General features: G+C 50.5%; 1 protein-coding gene across 2 annotated transcripts in view; it reads right to left on the bottom strand.

Moving 5' to 3' along the window:
* Positions 1-3,019: 3,019 nt before the first annotated feature.
* FBXL7 (F-box and leucine rich repeat protein 7) overlaps positions 3,020-27,285 on the bottom strand; it is a 409,300-nt gene continuing 385,034 nt past the window's right edge. For both annotated transcript variants that reach the window (XM_075540880.1, XM_075540881.1), the window contains exons 3-4: positions 19,146-19,757; positions 3,020-6,616 (exon numbers count right to left, since the gene is read on the bottom strand). In XM_075540880.1, the coding sequence (XP_075396995.1) occupies positions 5,880-6,616; positions 19,146-19,757 (1,349 nt within the window). In that variant the 3' untranslated portion in view covers positions 3,020-5,879. The remainder of the gene's footprint in view (positions 6,617-19,145; positions 19,758-27,285) is intronic.

The following is a 27,285-nucleotide window of genomic DNA, read 5'->3' as shown; positions in this document are numbered from 1 at the left end:
AACGTCTTCATCTTGCTTAGATCCACAGTCAGTGCTCACAGAAGCAGCAGTCAAGAGATCAAAGGACGCATTACAGTGACAAATTGGGGAAATCACCTGCATAAGACCTATTTAAAGTTTTGAAAAGCTAGCATGTTACCTGGAGGACTAAGGTGCACCTGACCCAAGCCATGGTATTTTCAATTCCTTCATATGCATGTGAAAGCTGTACATTGAATAAGGAAGACTGAAGACGAATCAATGCGCTTGGATTATGGCGCTGACAAAGAATAAGGAAAGTGCCATGGACTGCCAAACGAACAAACACCTGTTTGGAAGAAGTACAGTCAGAATGCTCCTTACAGGCAAAGATGGTGAGAGGCAGGCACTTTGGCCATGTCAGGCGAGACGACTCTCTGGGAAAGGACATCATGCTTGGCCAAGTGGAGGGCATGAAAAACAGGAAGGTCCTTAAAAACAGGAAGGATCGACAGTGGCTGTAACAATGGATTTAAGCATAAGAACAATTGTGAGGATGGCACAGGACCTGGCGGTGCTTTGTGTCATTGTACATAGAGTAGCTGTGGGATGGCACCTAACAACAAGTTGGGCCATCCATTATTTACAGATCAATAGCAATGGCTAGCGTTCCACCAAGGCACATGTGAGTTGGGAAATCTCAGGGATTTTGTGAATGACAGAAAGGACACTCATGACAGTGGACACATCCCAGGAATGCCAGCCTTGCCCTAAGCTAGACTCTGGGGAAATCATGATGATGGGTTTGTGCACATATGGTTGCTTGGGCCATTATTTATTGCATATGCTGTTTGGGGGACAGGCAAACGACACCTCTGTACTTAGTTTGTCAGAGAAATTAGATTCCAGTGCTGTTTTTGCCGACTGGTCCCAGTGGCGGAGAGTTCTGGTGTCATAGGGGCTGTGTTGGGCGGTTCCTGGAACGATCAGTTTGAAACCACCAGCCACTCCAAGCGAGGACAGGGCTTTAGATTCCCATAAAGAGTCACAGTCTTGGAACCTCATCAGGGCAGTTCTACCCTGTCCAATAGGTTGCTATGAGTGAAATTGACTTGATGGCAGTAAGTTTTTTAAAAGTTATTCTGTATGTATGGATTGTGATAAGAGCTGTAGGGGCTCCCAATAAAATGATTTAAACACACACACAAAATGATCATGTGTGCGTGCGCATGTGCACATTGGGATTAAGTAGTTGGAGCCAAACAGAACCTTCCATGTTTCCAAGGACTAACCCAAGGCAGGGCAACATGGACCTATACGGGAAGGAAAGTAGCTTCATTAACTGTATCTCAGAGAACCAACACTGGCTCACTGAGTGCCTTCCATGGTGTCGGGTGGACATTTAAGAGCTGCGGAGCTGTGGTGCTGTGTGCCCACCTCATTTGGGTCTGGAAAACCCATGTTGCGAGTCTTCCCCTATAGTCTTCTCTCCAAAACGATGCTATCTTCGTCTCCTTGGTCACCCCAGCAGGAGAGGCTTCCAGGGACCTAGCATAGTGCCTGACATGCATTTAATTCCAAGAAACCCAAACACACTGCCTTTGAGTCAATTCTAACTCATAGCGACTATCTGGGGTTCTGAGACTGCAGATCCTTATGGAAGCAGGCATCCTCTTCTTTCTCCCTTGGGTCATGGGCTGAGTTTCAACTGTAAACCTTTCGGTTAGCAGTCCAACACCTACCCAATAGTGCCACCAGGGCACATATTTAAACTCACCACACTCACTGCCATTGAGTTGATACCAACCATCTAGGGCAGGGTAGAAATGCCCCTCTGAGTTTCTGAGACGACTATCACAGGAGCAGAAAGCCCTATGGGGCTGACTGGCAGTGTTGAGCTGCTGATCTTGCAGTTAGCAGCCCAACTGGAAACCACTATGCCACCAGGGAACCCAGGGCAAATATTAGGGTCTTAATAACTACTTGTTGAACGGATAAATGACACCTTATCCTTTTTATACCCCCTTTCCATTCCTCTCATGATATTATAGTTGTTTGATATGGGTCCCTAGAACAAAGATGGTTTACTCAATTCACTTAGAACCTGTGCTGTTTTCGCTGCTAGGCGCCATGGAGTTGATTCGGCCTCCTCCTCTCTCTCTGCCCCTCGCCTTCCTGCTTGCTGGGACCTAGGGCCTGCTGGGCCCTGCCATGCTTGGGCCCTCATGACTCTGCACCCACAGGCCACTGATCTTCCTGCGTCCTGGTTCACCATTCTGCATCACTGGCATGTGGCTCCGTGAGTCTGAAGAGGCACTTAGGGACCAGCATCGGATTTATGGATTTGAGTTGTATTGGGCTGGGATGGCTACTTTTTGATATACAGCTCTTTCGTAGACAGAGATGAGTCTCACTGGATTTGTTTTGCTAGACAACAACCTGCTGGCCCAACATGGTTGCCATGGAGTTGGATTCCACTCCCACCCCCTCCCACCGCCCTGCAATGTGCAACCCCCTCCCACCGCCCTGCAATGTGCAACCCCCTCCCACCGCCCTGCAATGTGCAACCCCCTCCCACCGCCCTGCAATGTGCAGCATAGAACTGTGCTCCACAGGCTTTTCAAGACTATGATCTGTTGGAAGCTGATAACCAGGACTTTCTTCTGAGCCACATGGGGTAGGCCCAAATTGCTAACCTTCCAGCTAGTAGTTGACTGACTGCTTTGCTACTTGCAGCCCTTGGGGACTCCACATCGTGTATACCTTTCTGAAATATGATAAATGGTCAGATCCCAAACACATGAGGTCCCAAGGGTTTGGGTTAAGGATTCAGGATCCTGAAGGTAATGCTTCCCTCACTTACCTGCTCATTGGAAGCCACTCTTATTGGCCAAGGGAAATGACCAAACCGTGATGAGACTCGGCAGGGACTGGCTACAAGACCTGCCCTGCCCGCTCCACGCTCTTTCCACAGAGAGTTGAGTTTCTTGCAAACACAGGAGTGTCTCCAGCTGAAAACCGTCGCCTCTCTGGCAACAGTAGTGAGTGAAGCTCAGCCTCATTACCAACATATTGCTTTATTTCTCGGTGGTAGTAAATTAAGGCTTTTCTAGAGTTGTACAGCACGCAGTGATGTGAACATGAGACTTAAAGACAATGAACATTCCATTGAGCAGAGCCAGGCAGGAAGCACTGATTCAAACCATTATGTTTCCCAGGGAGGCCTTGTAGGCTTGGCCACTCAGAATCTGCTGAGCTGGTCCCTAGCCACCTCTGCCATAGATTCCAACTCGAAGGGAAGTGGCATGGATGGAGAGAACGGGGATGGGAGGGAGTGAAAATCTGGAAAAGGCAAGATGGCCGGGCACGCCATGTGTAAAGCCTGCTTTGTCTGATGTTTGGAAGACAGGTAGCTGAGGTCATAGACATTCACAAGGGGAAGTCCAGTTTCTGTTTTGGGGACCCCCAGTACATCATCTGCCATCTCCTTCCGGAAGTCTTCAACCAGCTCCCCTGGAAGGGCCCCTCCCTTTGTGACTCGAATCTGGACACTTGAAGCAGGGTCACCAGTCAGAAACCTTCAACCTCATTCCCTCTTCTAAACTCTGTGGGCCCCTCTGGACATGGTTCCCGTCCCCCCTACCGCACACAGGGCCTGCAAATCTACGAAGACGGTGATTCTCATTGTACAGCAGGATATGCTTCCTAACACAGATGTGCCTAGGTTAGGGTGCCTCCTGTGTGTTATTCCTTCCTCCCAACACAAGACAAAGGGGGCACACCAAGCTATAGTGGGAGAGCAGCTGTCAAGTGGGGTTGGGGCTCTAAACATAGCCACCTGCTTAGTTGGGTGAGCAGAGGTGCTGGGTTTGCATGGTCGACCCTATCAGAAGGAAATGAGCGAGCACCTTCAACAAGGATGAAATAGGGGCATGAACGCACAGTAATTTGGGGGAAGGGCATATATCTGTTAGGCAAAGGCAATGCGACTTCGTGAAAACAATCTAGGAGAGTTCTTCTAGTGCCCTGGCCTTGTGCAGAGGAAGCCTGCTGACGGGCCATCTCTATCTAGACCAGATCAGCTGCAAGTTGTATTGTGGTGCTCTGTCCCAGGAGCCTGGTTGGTGGCACAGCTTGAAACATCTGCCTGGCAGCCTGGCGTCCTTGGGAGAAAGTAGGCAGACAGCCTCGGAGGAAGGGTCCCAAGGTGGCCTTTTGCACAGTTTGAACCAAACTCCACCAGGCTGCCTGGGAGGAAAGCGTGAAGGCAGACAGTTGGAGAGAGGAGAACAGAAGCAGTGTGATCTGGGCGGCAGCGTGCAGGGACCCGCAGCCGGCAGATCGACCGCAGAACGGCATGTGTGGAAGGAGAGAGGTTAGCAGAACCTTTCAGGGTCTGGATGCATTTGGGTCTTCATGCTGATTAAAACCTGTGAGGGTCTAGCCTCCATTGATGAACACCCCGAAGGACAGCCTCTTGTGATCTCTGAGTTTGGGCTCTGCTGTGATTGGGCTTTCTGAAGCCTCCCTGAGATGCTGTAGAGGGCTGTGGGGTGGAGAGCACGGGAGTATGGGGACCCCAGCATCCAGTGGGGCAGGAGGGATGGGCAATGGATGCACACCTGCCCCTACACAAGCTGGGACATGGGAGATGCTGGGCTGGGAGCAAGAGGACACAAAGCACGCTTTGTGCACTGACGCTGGCCCATCAGAGTCCCCTGGGGGCATGGCTCAGTCACAGGCTCAGGCCTCTCTCGGGAGCAGTTCATTCTGTGTGTGCTTTGGGCCAGGCTTCTGTTTGTTGGCATCTCTGATCGATCACTTCTAAAGTGGGCACATCCTAGAGCTGTGTGCCCTCTGATTCAACCCTGGAAGCTGAAGCCCAGAGAGGCAGGGAGCAAGCAGCTCTGCCCGAGGTCAGTCACACAGCCAGCTGAGCCAAGGGCAGAGCCAAGCAAAGGAACTGGCAGGCTCCCCACCACCCTGATGATCTGGGAAAGGGCGTCTCCCAACAGCTTGGGGAGCTGTTTTGGGTCGACTGAATGGTGTTCATTCAACAAGCATGGGCTAGGGTGTGGGCGTGCAGAGGGCAGTCTGGGCCCGTCAAGCAGTCTAAGGAGGTGGCAGTCGGGGGAAGATGCTAATTCCTATGCTCTCTTGCTGTTGTGGGGAAGAGTTGGGGTGGTGGTGGGCGGGAAGTTTGGGGAGTAAAGGTTTTGGGGAGTTACAGGCAAGGATCAAACAGCAGCTAGCCTGCTGAGATATATCTATGTGAAGGGAAAATAAATAAACCCCGGGGACCCCATTTTTGCCAGGGTACAACTGTGTGCCATAGGGGTTTTCAAGGCTGATTTTTAAAGTTGTTTGGAGGCAGACTGCCCGAGAACCATCTGGAGGGATGCAAACCGCCCAGCATTTGGTGGGAAACAAGGAAACTGCCTACAGATGACCTGGCCCACTCTGAACGAAAGCAAAAACACCGTTTACTGGAATCGTGTGTGTGTGTGTGTGTGTGTGTTTCCAGTCTTTGACTTCTGTTGCCTATGAGAAATTGGGGAAACAAATGAAAACCAAAACAAACCAAATGCCTAGGATTCCTAAAAATAAAAAAAATTAAAAAAAAAATTTTAAATCCTGGTTTACTCTCATAGACACATGTCATCTTTTTCCTCTTTGACCTTGTTGCCCATGGAGGGGAGAAAAAAAAATCAGCAGACATTACAAATAAAACCAAAGCCCCAAGATTCCTAAACCTTCCTGCAAAGAATGGCTATGCTGAGTGGGTGCCCTGTGCTTATTTTCAGAGGCTTCCTTTAAAAACAAAACAAAACAAAACAAAAAAACAAGGAAAACACTTTGCTTGGTTCGCGTCGGCCGGGGAGCTGGCCGTTGGGGGGCGGGGGGTACTGGGGAGCATCCTTTCAGAAGAAGGCGGGGTTGGTGTGTTCGATGACGCAGCGCTTGCAGTGGCGCTTGACGAAGCGCAGGGCCTCCACGGAGACCTCGCAGTCCTGCACGTTGAGCATCTGCAGGTCGAAGCAGTTGGCCGCCACGATCTGCAGGCCCTGGCCAGTGATGCTCTCGCAGGACTTGAGGCTGAGCCGCTTGAGGCTGAAGCAGTTCAGGGCCAGGCACTCCAGGCCCGTGTCGGAGACCAGAGGGCATTTGCCGATGTCCAGGGACTTGAGTTTGGAGCAGTTCTTGGCGAGGTACTCGACGCCGTGGTCCGTGATGCCCTCGCAGCCCCGCGCGTTGAGGTAGCGCAGCTTGCTGCAGTACTTGGCGATGTAGCGGATGCCCACGTCAGTGACCCGGCCGCAGTGCGCGATGCTCAGGTAGCGTAGGCGACACTCCAGCTTGGCGATCTCGCGCAGGCCGAAGTCGCTGACGAAGCGGCAGTCACTGACGCTGAGCTCCTTGATGTTGGGGCAGTAGATCATCAGGTAGCGCAGGCCCTCGTCCGTGAGGCGCACGCAGCGGCGCAGGTACAGGTGGGTGAGCTGCGTGCAGTGCGCGGCGATGGTGTGCAAGCCTTCGTCCTCCAGCACGAAGCAGTCCGTCATGTCCAGGTAGCGGATGGAGATCTGTTTGCCGTGCAAGGGGGACAGTTTAATAGAGGCCTCACGAGTCAAGCTGATGCAGGTCACTTTGGAGCACCCTGCATTGGGGGGGGGGGGGGAGGGAGGTGTTGGGGAGAAAGGGAGAGAACAGGTTCAGAAGCTCCGGTGAGATCCTGGGCACGCTGGGGCCCTAGGGCAGATCCTGCAGTCCAACCCACTCCCACAACTCACTGACACACCAACTGCTGATCCCCTCCCCCAAAGAGAACAGCGCCCTGCTGAGACCCCAGGGCCAAGACCTGAACCCCCCTGCTTCCAATGTTGACCCCTGAGCCCCACCGAGTATGGGGTCCCTGGTTCCTGAATAACTCCCCCTTATCCCCACTTCTGTGAAGAAGGAGGCTGGACTTGGACCCCATGAATGATTTAAATCCTCCCCCTTCTCCCAAGCTGAACCAGTCTCCCCACCCCCCATAACAAGATCAACCTGGGAGGTTCTGACTGACTCCTGAACCCCCTCCTGCCACCTTAGTCCATGGCTATTTCCTGATTCACTCACCCCTGACCCCCATCCCCACTAAAATGATTCCAGCTTGTTCACCCTACTGACAACTAGGCTGCGGGGACCCCAGTGCAGAACCTTGGACCTTCTCCTCCTCCGCCTCCCCACTACTCTAACGGTCTGTGCAGGGGTCCCAAGAATGATTCTGCCCTTCCACTCCTGCAAAGAATGGGGCTAAGCTAGGACACCCCTCCCAAAATGATTGATTCTTTACCCTGTTCCCCTAATACAGCGGTTCTCAATCTGTGGGTCCTGACCCCTTTGGAGTTGCCCAATTCATAACAGTAGCAAAATCATAGTTATGAAGTAGCAATGAAAATACTTTTGTGGTTGGGGGGATCACCACAGCATGAGGAACTGTATTAAAGGGTCACGGCATCAGGAAGGTGGACAACCACTGCCCTAACACAAGAGGGCCACACGAAGTCCCCCCACCCTGCCAAGAATTGGGCCATGCCAGTACCCCACCACTGATTCTGCCCTGAACCCCCCAGGCCTGGCCCCTTAATGAGTCCTGTCCTGGTGTCTCTGGAGAAGGGGCGCAGGAGTGGGGTCTGAGTTCGGGTGACTGGTTACACGTCTTGAAGATCTGGGCTTGTTCTTGAGAAGATAAAGCAGCTTGCTTAAAGTTGCCTGCTAGTGCAGATAAGGTAGGCCCTGGACAAGATGGATCAGCACAGGGGCCGAATCAATGATGGAGCAGCACCTGGCAGTGTTTGGTTCTGGAGTGCACAGGGTCACTATGGGTCAGAATGGACCCAAAAGACAACGAATAAAAACGAAGGTGTTGGAATTGGAAAGACCCGGCCCCAGTGCCGATCTACCACTTACGCTGCCCGACCTTGCACAAATTAATCCTTCTTATTTCCTTTGTCTCAAAACAGATGCGATCACCTCCCCAGGATGGAAAAGTGTGAGGGTAAAATGAGGCCTTGTGGGTCAAGTTCCAGCCCCGAGGCTCCGCACAGCTTAGTCCTAGGATTCCTGGTCCAGTCACGTGAGGCATTAGCAGGAAGGTTTGGACGTGACTTTGAAGGGAGATGGCGCGCTGGGCTGGGAGCCACACCTAGTTAGGTCTACTGTTCACTGTCCTCAGTGGGGCTCGATTTCTCCCAGCCTCACGGCTTTCCTTATGACATGGGATGAGCTGGATGCCTTTGAGGGTCTTGGTGGTGTCGCTTGTTTACATGAAGGAGTAGGGAGTCAAGGTGGGTCAGAACGGACTAAATGACACTTGGTTTGGAGCCATTCATGGCATGTCCCTCCTGCCTGGGTCAGAGCTGGAACTCTTAACACTCATCAGAGAAGTGGACGGGAGGGCTTGCTGAGGGAACAGACTCCGCTCCAGGAGGCCCTTGGAGCTCCTGGGTGGTGGAAACAGTTCATGTTCTTGGGTTCAAGGAAAGGTTCGATATTGGAGTCCACCTCGTAGTGGTGGTTTGGAAGAACGTTCTGATGATCTCTCAAAAAAAAATCACTGTCATCAAGTCGATGCCGACTCCTAATGAACCTATCGGTCAGGGTAGACCTGCCCCCGTGAGTTTCTCAGACTGTAACTCTTTGGGGGAGTAGAAAGCCCCATCTTTCTCTCTCGGATCTTTCAGATCTAAGCTCAAAACAAAACAAAACAAAAAATCAGCTATTGAGCCTTCTGTAGGACACAGTTCCACTCTGACACACGTGTGTGTGTGTGTGTGTGTGTGTGTGTAGGTGGTGGTGGTAACAGGGCAGGAGTCGGAGTCTCTGGCTGCTCACTAGAGAAGGGCCAGGTGCCATAATCTAGCTTTCAGCATTTTCCCGATCTCAGGCTACGGCCCCTGTTGCCACATTTTATAGCTAGCTGCCGTGTTTCTATTTTGGTTGAACTCTGGAGTTGACTCGGAGTCCTGGTAGTGCAATGGTTAAAGCACTGAGATTCTACCCAAGAAAGGTGGATGGTTCAATCCTACCACCATTCCACAAGAGGAGGCCGAGGAAGCCTGCTTCCAGCCCTACAGGTCTTGCGTCCTTTGATACCATGTGGGGCAGTTCTTTGTCCTGCACGGTTGCTCTGAGTGTGAATTCACTGGTTGGTAACGGCTTTGATTCCCTTTGGTTAGATGCGCTCCACAAGGGCTTTTAGGAATCTCCTTTTAGGAATCCTATTCTTAGACAGCTCTATTGTACAGACAAGGGGATGGCTGTCCAAGCGGTCTCTCTTTAGAGATCAGCGAAACACTGTTTCTCACCTTTCTTCCCCTTAAAAATATGTGTGCGGATATCAATTATATATATTTACGTAACGTTTTATTGAGATATGCAAAATTCATTCCGTGGTGTATGTCACCTAAGTGTATGTCATAATATAGAAATATTGGTTGTTCTTAGGGGTCCTGGGTCGGTTCTGAGTCCTAGCGACCCCATGGACAATAGAAAGAGCCATCACGTGGTCCCGTGGCATTTTCTCCACTGTCCGTATGCTCGCGTCCATTGCTGTAGCATGGTGTCCTCCCTCCCCTCGAGGTCTTCGTCCTGTTCACTGACCTTCCACGTTATCAGCCACGCTGTCCTTTTACAGAGCTGACAACATGTCCAATGTACAAAGGTGGTTAGGTGTCCTTGGGTTGTTTCCGACTCATGGCGACCCGATGGACAACAGAAGGGACCACTGCCTGATCCTGTGCGCCAAGCTCACAACTGTTCTCATTTTGAGCCCGTTGTTGCAGCCACTGGTCCATCCAGTGTCAAGAATCTTCCCTTTTTCACTTCCCCTTGACTTTATCAAGCACGCTGGATTCTCCAGGGACTGGTCTCTTCTGGCGACATCACCGTCCTGGCCTCTCAGGAGCATTCTGGTTGTAATTCTTCTAAGACCAACTTATTTGTTCTTTTGGGGTCCCTAGGACTTTCAAGATTCTTTACTAGCACCGTAACTCAAATGCACATGTATAGTGTTCTTGGGAAGAAAGGCCTAGTATCTGCTTCTGAAAACCAGCTGATTAAAACCGTGAAGAATCACAGTGGTCCCCCCTGAAACACAGCAGGGGTGTGCTAGGGGACCAGGAAGGGTTTTGTTCCATTGAACACGGGGTTGCATGATTTGGTGGCCAACTGAGCAGCAACTAACCACAAAAGACCACTTATAAGCTATACATATAAATGCATGCTACACGCACAAGGGCCAGTGTGCATGTCTTACGGAAGCAAGCATGCACTTGTCTATGCCGCATGCTACAATCTATGTAGCTCACACACGACGCTTCATCTTGTTGTCACTCTTCTTGCCTCCTGAGAGTTCCAAAGTGGTGACTAGCTCCCGGGGCCTGCACTGGGCTGGCTGCTGCTCACTGCAGTGCCCGCGGATTTTGAGCAGCTGTGCCGCAGATCTCGGGGGGCCTCTCGCTTCTTGGCTGGCTGCCCAGGAGTGCTTCTGACATCCAGGTCCTGGGAATAATGAGGTTAAGAAGCCCGGCTGTTCCCAAGTGCCAGCATTTCAGTCCGAAAGAAAGGCTTACGCCTGCTGTTCAAGGAGGGAGAAGAAAGACGCGACTTCGTAGGAGGTGCCCAGGCACTCCAGAGAGCTCGGCCACATCGCTGGTGTGGGAGGTGGCTAAAACGCCAGCCCCCTGGGGCTGAATCTGGCTCATATGGACACGCTGCCTCACAGGATGATCTTTAGAGATCATCGTATCACAAAGCGCCCGGTGGGCCCACACCCCAGTCTTTCTGTCAGCAGCCCAGTAATGAACCATGCCCCCGCCCCGGGGCTGCTTGGAAGGGGGTCAGCACCCTTCATGCTTAGCTTCTGCCAGCTCCCTTTGTGCTGAGCTCCTTGCTTCAGGCTGACTACAGTCTGACATGTCATTGAAAGGTGATTCCTGGATTTATATGACGATCCTGGGTGGGGGTTAACCAAGTTCCCATGACAACTTCTCTTTCTAAACATTGATGGAAGATTTCATTTCTATATCTCTCTTTACCTATCTATATCTTTCTCTATAGAGAGATAGGTATAGATAGCTATAGATATATTTCGAGCAAAATAATGACGTGCTGCACTGCAGAAGGATGCTAGATTTGGTCCAGGGACATAGATGAGGGTTAGACAAAAAGTAGAGGTAAGAAGTAAGGTCAGAGTCTCCTTCTAGCCAAGGAGGGCCAGGCTTTGTCTTATGTACTTTGGACATGTTATCGGGAGAGACCAGTCTCTGGAGAAGGACAACATGCTTCATCAAGTGGAGGGGCAGCGACAAAGAGGAAGGCCCTCAAGGAGGTGGGTGGACACAGTGGCTGCAGCATTGGGCCCAAACAGGACCAATTGGGAGGCTGGTACAGGACTGGGCAGTGTTTTGTTCTATTGTGCACAGGATCACTGCTACAAACTGGAATTGACCTGATGCACCTACCAACAAGTCAACAAGTATCGCTACCAAAAAAAGTCACAGAAACCTTTGTTGAAACAAAAATGTCAAAAGATGAAGCTCTACTTTCTGAAGATGTCCTGCAGCTAGAGCTACTTGTGCGCACCTCAGAAGGCATTGTTTGCACTTCGCTGTGGTTTTTGCAGCCTCCTCTCCATGAAGCATTCTGTGCGCTTCGATTCTCAACTCCAAACAGCAGTCGAGCTTCCCTGAGAGATGCACATCATGCTCCCTTTCAATGGCTTTGAATTTGAGGACTCAAAAGCAGTCGGAAGGGGCCAGGTCCGGGCTGCAGGGTGGGTGGCTGGGGCAAAGTTTCCCAATGAAATCCTTGCGGGACAGCCCTCGCTACTCCTTCGTGAGGGAAAAAAAAAAAATTCCTCAGAACAACTTTGCTGGAGTTTTTTTCTTCACAATTTTCTTACTAAGTTTTTTCCTGACAAGCCTCCATGATGGTACTGTGCCCATCGAGAACATTTATCAAGATTATTTCAGTGGAGTCAAAAAGACAGACAGACAGACAAAGAGCAGGTACGATGACCTTCTGAACTGACTTCTTAGCATGGAATTGAATCGGCCTGCATATTCCCTTGGAAGCCACTGTTGGGATTGGACCTTTTTATTTTTTTTAAAGGCACCTTACTGAGACTCAGACTTGGTTGAGAGAACTTATGCAGTCGTCACTGATCACAGAGACGCGTTGAAACACATTCTGTTGTGTGTATGAGCTGGAAACCTACTAGCAATTCACAGAGGCGTCCTCTTCTTGAACTTGGTGTTGAAGCACAGACCCAAATGAAAAGCTCTGGTAGCCCAGTGGTTACCCCTTGGGCTGCGATCTGGTGTTTGGCAGTTCAAAACCACTAGCTGCTCTTTGGGAGAAAGACTGGGCTTTCTACTCCCGTAAACGGTGCTTCTGTACAGTTCTCAGGCAGGTACAGTCTTGGAAACAAGTGGCCATGAGTCGGCATGGACCTCCTGGCAGTGAGTGCTATGGAGCTAGCTCCCTTTCTCAGTGACCCCATTAGGACGACAGAAGGAACACCATGCATCCCGTGCCATCCTCACAAATGTACAAAGCACACTAGCTGAGCTCAATTTTGGTGAGACTATTTTGGTATGTTCATTTTAGGTCAATGATTTTAAAAAATAAATATATCATTTATGGGGGCACTTACAGTGCTGATAACAATCCATACATCAGTTATGCACAACATATTTGTACATATGTTGCCATTGTCGTTTTTAAAACATTTCCTTTCTACTTGAGCCCTTGGTATCAGTTCCTCTTATTTTACCCCACCCTCCCACCCTCGTGAACCCATGACAAGTGATAAATTGTTTTTATTTTCATATCTTACACCATCTGCTGTCTCCCTTTATCCACACTTTTCTTATTCATCCCTGGGGGTGGGGGTGTTATAAGTTGATCTTTATGAACGGTTCCCCCCTTTCACCCCCCACATTCCCCCTACCCTCATGGTATCATTCCTCCCATTACTGTACCTGACGGGTGCATCTGTCCTGGATTCCGTGTGTTGAGAGCTCTTATCTGTACCAGTGCACATGCTCTGGTCTAGCTGGATTTTTAAGGTAGAACTGGGGTCATGATAGTGGGGGTGGGGGAAGCATTAAAGAACTAGAGGAATGTTGTGTATTTTATTGGTGCTATACTGCACCACGGCTGGCTCATTCCTTTAGGTCGATAATTTTTAATGACAGGGACAGCTATGATGGTAGAGTTTTAGCCTTTCTGGCTAGTTGATACACACATGCATTACAGACATTGAAAAAGCCCAAGGCATCTTCCAGATTTAACTTTCACTGTATAAAGATAAGGCATCTCAGGTCCAGAGAGATGATGGGATGTGGCTAGGACAGACAAAGGCTTCAGTAACAGAAGGAGAGGTGAGACAGGACGAGGATGGAGTGTAGTTGAGGAATGGCATGAATGATTCATAGCAGTTGGGTCACCCTAAGGGAAACATTCAGATCCCTAGGGAATCTGAGTTGAGGGGAGGATTTTGGAGACACAGAGATGTAGCAAATTTTTAGCTCAGGTATCGAGCAGTAACACAAGTGAACCCACCAGATTTGACAGTATGGAGTGGGGGTGGGGGGATTAAGAATGCCCATATGGTGGTATGTAGGGTGTTTTGAAAGACAGTGAAAGCTAAGATAGGAGTTCCGTGCTGTGGTGGGCTGCTAAGTACAAGGCCATCATTACAAACCCACTAGCTGCTCTGAGTATGAACGAAGAGGCTTTCTACTTCTGTAAAGAGTTACAGTCTTTGGGTCTTTACTCTTGACCTCCCTCAATGCAAGAACATTTTCTTCTAAAAACTTAGCATTCTGTGTGCTCACCCTCTGGGCACAATCATTGAAGACAAAATGAGTGCATAGGCAAATGTGGTGAAGAAAGCAGATGGTGCCCAGCTATCAAAGGATATAGCATCTAGGGTCTTTGAGGCTTGAAGTTAAAACAAGTGACAGATCTAGTAGAGAAGCAACAAGCCCACACAGAAGAGGCACACCAGCTTGTGCCATCATGAGTTGTTGACAGGATCAAGTAACAGGCATCTGAAGACCCAAAACAAACAAATGTAAACAAACAAACAAACAAATTCCACATATTGTCGAGGACTGGGGTACTCAGAGCAGAGACCCGAAACCCATCTGAAGACAATGGGACATTCTCTCACAGAAGGTCACAAGGAAGGGATGAGTCCACCAGGGTGCAGTAAAGCACCAATGAAACACACACTATTCCTCTGGTTCCTTGAGGCTTCCTCACCCTTCACTTTCATGACCCCAGTCCTGCCTTTCACTGCAGCTAGACCTGAGCATGTGCCCAGGTACAGCTCACGACATACGGAATCCAGGAACAGGAATGGGAATAGGGATACCAGGAGGCTAGGGGAAGATGGGGACAGGAGGGGAGGAAGAGAGAACCGATCACAATGATCAACACATAACCACCCCCACCACCCCCAGGAACTCAACAACAGAAGCCATGGGAGAAGGGAGACAGTGGTCGGTATAAGATATGAAAATAATAATAATTTATAATTTATCGAGGGGTCACGAGGGCGAGGGGAGAGGAGGGAGGGGAAAAAGAGGATCTGATACCAAGGGCTCAACTAGAAAGCCAATGTTTAGAAAATAATGATGGTAGCAAATGTACAAATATGCTTGATACAAATAATGTAATGGTTGTTATAAGAGCTGTAAGAGTCCCCAATAAAAATGATCTCTTAATATAAATAAATAAACAAATAAATAAATACATGAGTACATTGGGGGAATAAAAGAGAGTGAGAGAGAGAGTTACAGACTTGGAAACACACAGGGGCAGATCTATCCTGTACTACAGGGTCACTCTGAATAGGAATCAACTTGATGGTAGTGAACTTGCTTATTATCATTATTTTTGAGAAGACAGGAATGGGTATAGGGGTCAGATCTTGGGGCAGCCGCCATAACAACCACAGGAAGGAGTGTAAACACCAACTCACGTCCCACTGGAAGTCCCTGGAAGGTATAAACGAATGGTTAAGTGCCCGGCTGCTAATTGAGAATGTGGAGGTTTGACGAGGTGTCGAAGGGATCAGGTATCAGGCATCAAAGAACAAAAAATCATACATTGCAAATGAGGGTGAGTGCAGAGTGGAGACCCAAAGTCCATCTGTAGGCAACTAGACACCCCCTTACTGAAGGGTTGTGGGGAGGGGATGAGCCAGTCATATTGCAGGGTAGCAACGATGAAACATATAATTTCCTCTACTTCTTAAATGCTTCTTCCCCCCACTGTCATGATCCCGATTCTACCTTACAAATCTGGCTGGACCAGAGGATGTACACTGGTACAGATAGGAACTGGAAACACAGGGAATCCAGGACAGATGATCCCTTCAGGATCAGTGGTGAGAGTGGCAATGCCTGGAAGGTGGAGGGGGGATGGGGTAGAAAGAAGGAACCGATTACAAGTATCTACATATAACCTCCTCATTGGGGGATGGACAACAGAAAAGTGGGTAAAGGGAGATGCTGGACAGTGTAAGATATGACAAAATCATAATAATTTAAAAATTATCAAGGGTTCATGAGCGAGCGGGGAGGGAGGGGGAAAATGAGGAGCTGATACTAAGGGCTCAAATAGAAAGCAATGTTTTTAACGATGATGGCAACAAATGTACAAATGTGCTTGACACAATGGATGCATGCATGGATGGGGATAAGAATTGTATGAGCCCCCAATAAAATGATTTAAAAAAAAAGAAAGAAAAGAAAATGTGGAGGTTTGAGTAGTCCCAGAGGCGGCAGATGGCCGTGTCCACCTACTTTTGAAATCCCTGGCAATGAGTCCACAGGGCGCAGTTCTACTCCAACCCACATGGGGTTCCATGAGTCACAATGAACTTGAAGGCATCTGTTCTTCTGAACTGTCTTGATGGGTCTTTCAAGTCCATGTAGCGCACAACCCCTGCACCAATGCCTGGGATTCTGTGCTTTCAATTTGGTGAACTATCTTGTGCCCCGGCTGCATCTCATGATAGAGAGCCCTGGTGATATCATGTTTGGTAAAGCAGAAGGGCAGTGAAAAAAATAAAAAAAGGAAAGGGCCTCAAGGAGTTGGATGGGCACAGTGGCTGCAACAATGGGCTCAAGCACAGGAACAATTGTGAGGCTGGTGCAGGACCGGACAATGTTTTGTTCTGTTGTGCACAGGGTCACTATGGGTCAGAACTGACTCAATGGCACATAACAACCACAATAACCACAACAATAACAACCATGGCATGGTAGGTTACGTGTTGGTCTACTAACCACACAGTCAGCAGTTCAAAACCACCAACTTCTCCAAGGGAGAAAGAGCAGGCTTTCTACACCCAGAAAGAATTACAGCAGTTCTATGCTATCCCGTAGGGTCCCTAAGTGTCAGAAGCAACTCCAGGGCTGTGAGTTGACCTGGAAGTGGGAGGAATCAGGACTGAGGTATTTGAATCCAGAAATTAGTCAGCCATATTGTCGTCGAGGATGGTCCCATAGGCGGAAATCACAGTTCTGGGGTTAAACAAGATCCCCTCACTCAGGCTCGAAGCTGAGGAATTTCCATGCCCAGGTAGCAATGGGATAGTTGGAGTTGTGAATTTGAAACAGATCTCTGAAGAGAGAGCACAGATTGAGGTAAATCTATAGAGAGAGTATCTGGATTCATGGTTTCCTGGGCGTATGGCAGGGGAAGTTAGGGGGACAGAGGGAGCTAACACAGAAGATGAATGCTCTGAACCAGATTGTGGTAATTATACAATTCTTCTCAATACAATTGAAGTACGAAATTATATGATATGTGGATTAAATGCCAATAAAACAGAAGGGGGAGGGGGAGGAAAAGGGCCCACTTTCTAGGCAGGCCTTCTTCAGGGAGCTAGGGAAGCCTCCCTGGCAACGATGGGGATTCCGGGAACAATCTCCAGCTGAGGAAGGGCCATGAAAGGAGGCGGGTAGATACCGGGACATGGGGCCCCGATGCTTACAATGTCAGAGAACAGACACCCCCACCCCTACCTTTCTTCTTCTTTTGCCCGAGAGGAAACGCATCTAGGAAAGCTGTGTATTTTCCCCAAATCACAAAGTTTTCCAACTAATTTCCACCACACCATGTGGCTTTCTCCCCACAGCCGCTCAGGACCAAGTGAACATACAGGTTTCTGTCAGGCAGCAGCTGAAGGTGGGGGAGGCAATTCCTTCATGGCCCACAGGAGCCACCAAAGAAGGGTAGGATGTCAATGGATGTATTTTCAACAGTTGGTGTTTGAAAAGAGGAGTCCTGGTGGCACAGTTCTTACGTGCTGGGCTGCTAAACACAAGGTTAGCAGTTCAAAACCACCAGACCTCTCTCTGAGGGACAAAGAGGAGCCTTCTACTCCTGTCAAGGGCTACAGTCTCAGAAACTCACAGGGGGAGTTCTATTCTGTCCCGTGGGGCGTCTATGAGTCAAAACTGACTACCTAGCAGTGAGGAGTTTTCTGTTTTTGAGTTTTTGGAGTTTGAAAGCGAGAGCCAGACGAGGGCTCAGGCTTTGCCTCAGATGTGTTTGGAGGGTTATCATTTCCTCAGACACTCATAAATCCCTGATTCTGCCCATTTGCCTATCCGACTGGTTCTGACTTCTGGAACCTTCCTCTGGCTGCTCAGCTCACGCAGGTGCTCTTTAACTCCCTGATGCATCAGACAGAACAGCCTCCCAAATGTTCCGCCTCTGTGCAGTGGAGGAGATCACGGGATGCCATTGGTCGACAGATCCCTGGCTGGCACGGAAGTGTGTGTGGGGCTTCCCCCTTGTTAGCGGGTTTCCAGGAGCAGCAGCCCCCCTGAGGTGTCCAGGCTGTCTTAAGAAGATGTGGTTCCACTCTGTGGACCTGCCCTGGCACCACACTGAGGACAAGGCTTCAGGATAGACCCATGGTTCACTAGAGAGGAGGGGGCCGTATTGATGGGGAGACAGCTCCTTATGGTGGAGTTTATTGGTGGAAGGGGAATTGCAATCGCAGAGCAGTACAGAGTAGCCCTAGAGGCGTAGTGGTTATGAGTTGGGCTGCAATCAGTGAGCCAGCAGTTCGAGACCAGCAGCAGCTACGTGGGAGAAAGACAGGTCTTTTCATGTTATGCCTATGAACAGTTAAAGTCTCAGAAATGCATGGGGCAGTTCTACCCTGTCCTATAGGCTCTCCCCGAGTCAGCACTGACTCATTGGCAAGTGGGAAGAGCAGTACAAACACACACACACACACACACACACACACACACACACACATAAATAAAACAAAAAACCTTACTGTCCTGGAGTCAACTTTAACTTATAGTGACTCTATAGGACAGAGAAGTGACTCCATAGACAGAGTGACCCTGTTGAACAGAGAAGTGAACTCATAGGACTGAGAAGAGCTATCCCCTTGGATTTCTGAGACTGCAACTCTTTAGAGAAGCAGGTGGCCTCTTTTCTTGGAGCAGTTAGTGGGTTTGAACATGTGACCTTGTGGTTAGCAGCCCATCTCTGAAGCCTCTGCACCACCAGGTTGTTCTGAAATGGATGGAAGGTTATGGGGAGACATTGTCTCCTTAGTCGGGTGCCATGGCACAGATTTTGAATTATGTCTGCCCCGTGCGACAAGGTAGCCTGGACCGACGGGCAGTTCTAGGCAGTGACCTTTACGGGTGCATATTGCCAGGACTGTTACTCAGAGCTGCTGCGTGGCTTCCAGTCACTGCCCACTCTTTCAGTTTGCGGCCCAGCGCCGACCCACAGCGCCACCAGCACTCCCGGGGAGGATATCCACGAATACAAACCACACCCAGATGAACCACCGGCCAAAGAGTGTGATGGACAAAAGAGGAGCTGATACCCAGGGCTCCCTTAGAACGAAAATGCTTTGAAAGCGATGATGGCAACATAGGCAAAAATGTGATGGAAACAATTGATGTATGGATTGTTATAGGAGCTGTAAGAGCCCCCAATACAATGATTAAAAGAAAAAGCCATCGCTGACTTCCAGTCTCACGGAGGATCCTGCCTCCCTCCACGCCTACCCTCCACCACTCATGACCACACTTGAGGACCACTGTCTGGCGGTGGCCGCCCGGCCCGGCTCCGGTGCCATTTACCTGACACGTCCAGGTGCTCCAGGTTGGGGCAGAGCGACACCACATCGAAGACGGCCTCGTTGGAGATGTTGTAGCAGCCGGACACCTCGAGGCGACGCAGCTCCGGGCAGCACTGCGCGATGGTGTACAGGCCCCGGTCGGTGAGCCGCCGGCAGCCACTGACCGTCACGGTTTCCAGCATGAGACAGACGTTGGGGGTGTCCTGGCAGAGGCGGCGGGTCAGCACCTTGAGGGCGCGGTCCACGTGGATGGTCTCGCCGGTCAGGCGGATAGTCCTCCAGAGGCGGGGGTCCCAGGCCAGGTTGTACCAGCGGCGGCACACGCGGGCGCAGCGGCACAGCTGGTTGGTGGGCAGGAAGGAGAAGACGTGCACCAGGCAGTGGTCCGGCAGCCGCTCCACGCTGGCCTGCTCCTTCTGCGGCCGCGACGCCAGCCGGATGAGCGGGTGGGTGAGGCGGGTCGGGGGCGGGGAGTGCACCATGGCCACGGTCTCCCCCGTGACGGAGGACGACGAGGTGGACGAGCCCCTTCCATTCTGAAAGCCGGGCAGGTTCGGGGGACATATCAGGGCTGGGCTGGGCGTGCTCAGTGTGCGCATGCTCAGGTCGGAGTCTGGCAAAGAACAGAGAAGAGGGTTAAGGCCGGCCTGCCCAGCGCCCTGTGGGTGGGGTCCGGGGTGCCCCCCACCCCAGAGAAGATGGTCCTTCCTGCTCTCTGCCAACCGATTCCCAGCCCAGCACGCTTCCGCTGGGCACATCACCGGGCGCAGGTTCCCGGCACAAACTGGACGCATTCCCGAAACCCACAGTGCTGGAGTCCTGGGCCAAACCCCACCAACCTGACCCCATGGCCTTCAAGCCATCTCGGCTGTCCCAGGGCCGCCTGGCCTCCGCAGGGTTTCCCGGGCTGAGCCTTTCCGACACAGATTGGCAGGCTGTTCTGTGGACGCGCCAACGGGTGGATTGGACCTGCCAGCTTTTCACTTAAATGGTCCGGCATGTAACCTTTCCCTAAACCAGGCACCCAGCGGAAGCCCGAAGGACCCCGAACGAGATGAATGCACCCAGTGGCTGCAAACGATGGGCGCACACAGGGAAAAATTGCGAGGAAGGCGCAGGACCGGGCAGCTTTTCCTTCTGTGTGCAAAGGGTCGCCATGGCCCCTCACAACAGCAGCGATGTGCCACTCAGCGGCTTCCTCTATTTACACTGGACCCCAAACCAAATCTGGCCCCTGTCCCGGCCTTCCCCGTCCAGCCGATTCTGACTCACAGCAAACCTATAGAGCAGGGCATAACCATTCCCTTGGGTTTCCCAAGCTGGGCATGCTTACAGAGGCAGACTGTCTCATGTTTCTCCCGCAGAGCTGCTGGTGGATTCGAACCGGGGACCTTTCAGTTAGCAGCTGTTTGTCTAATCAATGCACCACCAAGGATCCTCTTAGGTCCACAGATAACAGGCATTCTAGGCTCTGCAGGCCAGTTGGCCTGTTGGTGTGACACTGACTCCACCCTGCTCTTAGAGTGCAAAACCAGCCACAGAGACTATGGAAGCAGGTGGGTGCGGCTGTTTTAATAAAGCTTGGTTTATTTAACTGGGCCAGTTGGAGAGCGGGCCCTGGGGACACCTTTTGCAGGCTTCTGACCTGCCTTCCTGGTGGGTCACTGGAAAGGCAGCGCTTCAAAGTTCCCTCCCTCCTTTCAATCCTGGGAGGAAATCTCCCCTGTTGCACACAGGCACTTACTCTCGCAATCACAGTTTGGTGGGGCAGGTGATGGGGCTTCATTTGCAAGTGCAGGGAACTGGTGTCAGAAGATGGGCGGATAACTAACGGGGGGGGGGGGGGGGGGGAGGGGAGGATCAAGGCACATGTAGTACCATTTACCGTCATCTGCCCAGCAGCCAGCACCACTTTTGGGGGTCCACAGGACCCCCAGAACTCCTGTGTTATCTCAGATATGGTTTCCAGTCTCTGTACATGTAGGAATGGCCTTCTGATGAGCAACACCCTCCCTGTGTGCACTGCACTCCCCCCTCAGTCTGCTTCTGGGAACCAGGGAGGTCACTTGTGGGGGACTCAAGTGGCTTTTAAGCTTAGGAGGGATTAAGAATTCTTGAGAATACCACCTCAAGATGTGTGCTTATCTCAAACGAGTCTCCCATGTCAGTCCCTTTATTACGGTGAAGCCGCGTAGAGCCAGAGCATCATAGGACTGCCTGGGTTTCCCGGACTTTACGAGTTCTCCACTTCTTCTGACCACCCCTCCATCGCTCTCTATCAAACCCAAAAGCCTCACTGTCACTGAGTTTATTCCGACTCATTGTGGCCCTAAGGACACAGTAGACGTGTTCCCCGATGCTATCAATCTTTACAGCATTTTTCTGATGCTATCAATCTTTACAGGCGCAGAGGGCCAGGTCTTTGTCCTGCGGAGCCTCTGGGGCTGGTAGGTGCCAACTGCTGACCTGGAGGTGAGCTGTTCAGGGGGTAGTGCTCTCTGCCACCAGAGCCCCCGGGGGACTCTATTCTTGGAACATTTTTGTGTTTGGCTTCTCTGGCAGCTATCCACCTTGCACAGATTCTGGGTTTTGTAGGTGTTACTGTATACATAATATTAGAACAGTACAGTAAAATATATAGCATTACAGTATAATATCATATGGTATTGTATATTAGGGGGCTTTCTACTCCTATACACCATTACAGTCTCAGAAACCCACACGGCAGTTCTATTCTGTCCTTTAGGGTCGCTGTGAGTCAGCATTGATTTGATGGCATTGGCTATTTAAGTATATATTATGGATTTCTTTGTATGGATTGAAACTCGATATGAAGAAGGCCCAAATCCCCAGAGCTGGACCAATGGACAACATCAGGGTAATAGGAGAAAAGATTGAAGGTGTCAAGGATTTCATCTTGCTTGGATCCATGATCGATGCTCAAGGAAGCAAGAGTCAAGAAATCCAATGACATATCGCCTTGGGCAGGTCTGCTACACAAGATTTCATTAACGGGTTGAAGGATAAGGATGTCATTGAGAGGACTAAAGTGCACCTGATCCAGGCCATGGTCTTTTTCATCGCCTCACATGCCTGTGAAAGTTGGACAGTGAACATGGAAGGCTGCAGCAGAACTGATGCATTTACAAAGCGGTGCTGGGAAGAGGATTCAAAGCACCCTCGGATTGCCAAAAGAACCAGCAAACCTGTACTTTGGATATGTTGTTAAGAGAGGCAAGGAGCTCATGTTTGGTGTGATAGTTAGATTTTATATTAAGGTGGGTGGGCTTGTATTCTCCCATGACACGATCTACCTTGTGTTGTCTGCTGTCTTAGAGGCAAGGAAGTCTAGACTTCCTCTTACATACTTTGGACATGTCAGGAGAGACCAGTCCCTGGAGAAGGACATCATGTTTGGTAAAATAGGGGGGGGGGCGAAAAAGGAAGGCCCTCAAGCAGATGGATGGACACAGTGGCTGTAACAATGGCCTGAGCATGAGAACAATTGTGAGGATGGCACCGGCTGTTTCATTCTGCTGTGCATGGGGTTGCTCTGGGTGGGAGCCAATTCAATGACACCTAAAAAGTACAACAATAACAGTATTGTCAACTCCATGAAGGGATCTTCCACGAAGCAGCCATGCAGTCAATTTGGTCGCAGTATTTACACAACTGAGGCAGGTTTTATTTGGGGTGTGGCCTACTTTTAGTATAGATAGTGTGTAGGAGCTAGCTCACTTCTACCACCAGATCTCAATCCTGCCTCTGATTCACTAACCTCCTGCCAATCCTAGGAGCCATCAGTAGACTGCCAAGTTTGGATTCATCAGGCTGACCACTGATTCATTGAGCTCGGCATCCAGTAGTATGTGATCTTCCTGCTTCATCTGCCTGTTTCCTGTCCATCAGCCCCTGCAGCTACAGGAGTCAGGAGAAGCCTTCAGCTGACAGCTGACCCATGGACTTGAAATGCATTGGACTTAGCCATTCTTACCACTGTGAGCCATTCCTTGATATCAATCTCTTTCTATATACATTCACACACAAGTTCTGCTTTGCTGTAGAGCCCAGCTGGACACCTGTTAAAGTAGGTGGTCAGTAAAAAAAGCAAGACCATCAGGGAGATTGACCGACACAGTGGCTGCAATAGTGGGCTCAAGGACCGCACTTGTGAGGATGGCGTGGGACTGGATGGCGCTCCATTCTGATGTACTCAGCATTGCTGTGAGTCAGAACCAGTTTGACAGCACCTAACAACGGCAGCCACCTGTACATAATATTCCAACTCACAAGAGCCTATGAAACGACGTAGAAATACACCATAGAACTTGACCTTGTAGTGGCCCGGGTTTGGAATCGACTTGAGGGCAATGCTTTTTGTTTTCTTTTGAAAATATGGCTGATTATATTCTTTGTTTCCATTGTGCATCGTCCCTGTCAACACTCATTCTTTGCCACGTGACTCGGCAGCTCCGTCTACAAGCAATGGGTATATCCTCACCTTACTATGGTGGGCTTGGTCATGGGACTTTTTCTGGCCAATGACAATGTTAGAGGTGTGATATAAACAAAGATATGTGCTTCTGCCATCCACGTGAGGAGAACGTACCTGGCTAGCTCTCTGGTTTGAGGGGGCGAGATGGCACTAGAGCCCAGGGGGCAACTCAGAGCCAAGCTCAGCCAAGTCCAACCTGGATCATCCAAGACCCAGAGGAACCATTCCATCTGGTACTGAGTTGACCACAACTGAGGGCAACCCCCTGTGTGTCAGAACAGAACATGTTCTACTGGGTTCTCAGTGGGCCATCTTTCAGGAGACAGGCAGGCCTTTCTGACCCCTCCAGGTGTACTTGACCTAACTTTTCAGTTAGCAGCCAAGTTCCTTAAGGATTTGTACCTCCTAGGGACCCCAGGGACCCACAGGACACAGTAGAACCGTCGCCTAGGCCGTCATCTCTACTAGAAGCAATCTTTGTCCTCTTTGCTCCTCAGCTTTGCTCTCGGCTGCTCTTACTAAAGGCTTAGTAAGAGTCAAGCACTTAATTGGTGCATCACCAGAGCTCTTCCCACGAGCCAACTTATTGCTGCTGTTAGGTGCCTTCCGGTCAGTTCTGACTCGTAGTGACCCTAACTATAATCGCAGGGAGTGCTCAGCAGCCCTGCACCATCTCCACTTGACCTAAGCCCATTGTTACAGTTGCAGCTTCAATCCATCTCCTTGAAGCTCTTCCATCTTCCAAGTCTAAAGAACAACGGTTGATATCCTGTGATCCTCCACAGGTTTGTTTGCTCTTCTGGCCATTCACAGACCTGCCAATATCCTGCCCCAGCCACCTCATTCGAATGCACTGACTCTTTCCAGGCTTCCTCACGGCGGGGGCCAGCTTTTGCATGCCGATGAGGAGACTGAAAATACCACCACAGCTTGGTCAGGTCTACCTTAGTCCTACCTCTTTGCTTTGGTGAACCGCACACACAAAGTCACTACCATCAAGTCCATTTCAATTCACATAGAACCTGCTTTGGGGTTCTGAGACCTCATTCTCAGGGGAGCAGATAACCTCTTCCTGCTTCCTTAGAGGGACCGGTTGGTTTGAACCGCTAACCTTTTGGTGAGCAACCTAGTGCCTGACCAACCTGTAGGGCCACCAAGGTATCATTTGATGAGCCATAGATTAATGATTTCTTTAAACCAGAAGAGATTGGGGATGAGTCATCACAGGGCATTCTTGTAACAATAGAGGGACGATACCCTTAGCACTGAGGTTCCAACTTCTTGGGAACCAATCCCATACCAAACTCACTGTCAGGGAGTCGATTCTGACTCATAGAGACCCTACGGGTTAGGGTAGCACTGCCCTTGTAGGCTTCTGAGACTGTAACTCTTTGCAAGCCTGGAAAGCCTCATCTTTCTCCCACGGAGTGGCTAGCGGTTTCCAACGGCTAACCTTGCGCAAGGCAACTGTCCAACTTGTAAGTCATGTGCCACCGTGGTTCCTCGTGTTGGGAAGAGACTATTTTTTATGTCTGTACCTAGCAGTACCTGGCACAGGAGGCATAGTTTAAGCGCACGATGCATGTTTTGATTCCACTAGGAATGCATGTTTACAACCATGCATTCGTCCTGGTGGCACAGTTGTTAGGTGCTGGGCTGGAAACTAGAAGCTGGCAGTTCAGACCCTCTAGACTCTTGGCAGGAGACGGATGGTTGTCAGGGGGTGAGGGGGTGGGTAGGCCTTCTGCTTCTGTAAAGATTTACAGCCTGGGAACCAGAACCCCGGCAGGCAGTCCCACTCTGCTTTGCACAGGCCCTGGGAGCGAGAACCGACTCACAAGTGGGGGCGGCTTGCTCTGCGGAGCTCTTCTATCCCAGATGGTAGCCAGGCTGCACGTTAAATCACTTCTGGGGAAAGAAATATGCACGTATCTCTTTGGCAATCAGCTAACATAAATCACAGTGGAAAACATTAAATGTAAACAAATTGCGACTTCAAAGCTGCCTTCCAAGCTGCCTGCCCCTGGAGTCAGCGCTGGCCTTGGGCAGGTGGAAGGACTTACCTCGGGCAGGAGGAGGGGGAGCCGGGACTCCCGGCTGCCATTGGAGCCCCTGAGAGGTCTCTGGCGCTTCTCCCCTGCCCGCCCAGGATCCTCGCATCCTGGAAAAGCCAGACCTGGGTCCCTGAGAGGGGAGGCAGACTATTCTGTGTCAGAGTGGGTTTCTAAAACAGGGTTGTTCCATCCACAGAAGGTTTTGAGAGGGGCAGCCCAAAGTCAGAAGGCCCTTTAAGGAGGTGGACTGGCACAGGGGCTGCAAGCATGGGCTCAGGGATAGGCCCCATTGCGAGGATGGCGCTGGACCGGGCGGTGTTTTGTTTTTTTGTGCCTGGGGTCGCTGAGAGTTGGGATTGACTCGATGAGGCAACAACAGCAGCAGCAAGACCCCGTGGGACCCGCTGTCCTTCCCTGCCCGTCCTGGTGGCCACAGCACGGTGCAGCCACGTTGCCCAGCCTGCTGGGCCTCTGGGAGCTTGCCTCTCTCTGTCCTGGCTGACTCCACATCCCAGATATAAGCACCTCACACCCACCTGAGGGACAGTCGCTTGAGGAAGGCTCCTGGCACAACAGTCCCCCACCCCCACCCGCAACTTGTAGCAGTGGGAACCTCACCAGGGATCAACATGCTCACGCAAGAGTGTGCCAGGGCTGTGTCTGTGTGTGGCTTTCTGCGTCACTGTGTTGCTGTGGGTAAGCGTGCATCTGTCTCTGGGTGTCTCTGCATGTGTGTGTCTCTGTGTGCACTGGTGTGTGTCTTCATGGGTCAGAGTGTCTCTGTGCCAGTGTGAGTCTGTGTGTGTGTGTCAGTGTGGGTCATCCAGTATCGGAGTGCGTGCTTGTGTGTTTGTGTGTGTCAATGTCTCTCTGTGAGTTAGTGTGTATCTCTGTGTATGTGTCTGCATGCCAGCATGAGTCGGTGTCAACCTGTGTGTCTCTCTGTGCCAGTGTGTGTCTCTCTATATGTGTTAGTGCATATCGTCCTGTGAGTGTGTGTCTGTGTCTATCCATGTCAGTGAATCTCTGTGTGTCTGTCTATGTGACAGTGAGTCTGTGTGACAGTGAGTTTGTGTGTCTGTCAGTGTCTATCTGTGTGTGTGTCAGTATATCTATGCATATTATCATGAGCCTATTTATGTCAATGTGTGTGTGTATGTGTATGTGGAACGTGGGGTCTGAAGAAAGTGATTCTGAGAGACTTCTCCCCGGAGTCCTGAAGGCCTGGTCTCCTAGAATCCATATTCGGCATCTCTGCATTCCACAGAAAGTCCTGAATGCTCAGAGTTTGTTGGAAAGGCTACTATCAGTCTTGATGGAATATGTGAGAAACACACACGCACTTCTGTGGAGTCCATTCCACTTCATAGCAATCCTGTAAGTCAGAGCAGAACTGACCCACAGGGTTCTCAAGGCTGTGATCTCTGGAGAAGCCATGGTGGCACAGTGGTTAAAGCATCGAGCTGCTCTAACTACCTGCCACTCTGAAAGGATCACTAACACACGACAAAACTCGCTGCCAGCAAGTCGAATCCGACCCATGGTGCCTGAGATGGCAGGGTAGAACTGCTGCTGTGGGTTCCTGAGACTGT

This window comes from Tenrec ecaudatus, chromosome 2 (assembly GCF_050624435.1).
Source record: "Tenrec ecaudatus isolate mTenEca1 chromosome 2, mTenEca1.hap1, whole genome shotgun sequence".
Lineage (NCBI taxonomy): Eukaryota > Metazoa > Chordata > Mammalia > Afrosoricida > Tenrecidae > Tenrec > Tenrec ecaudatus.
Note: the sequence above shows the minus strand (reverse complement) of the source record. Positions and strands in the feature narration are given on the sequence as shown.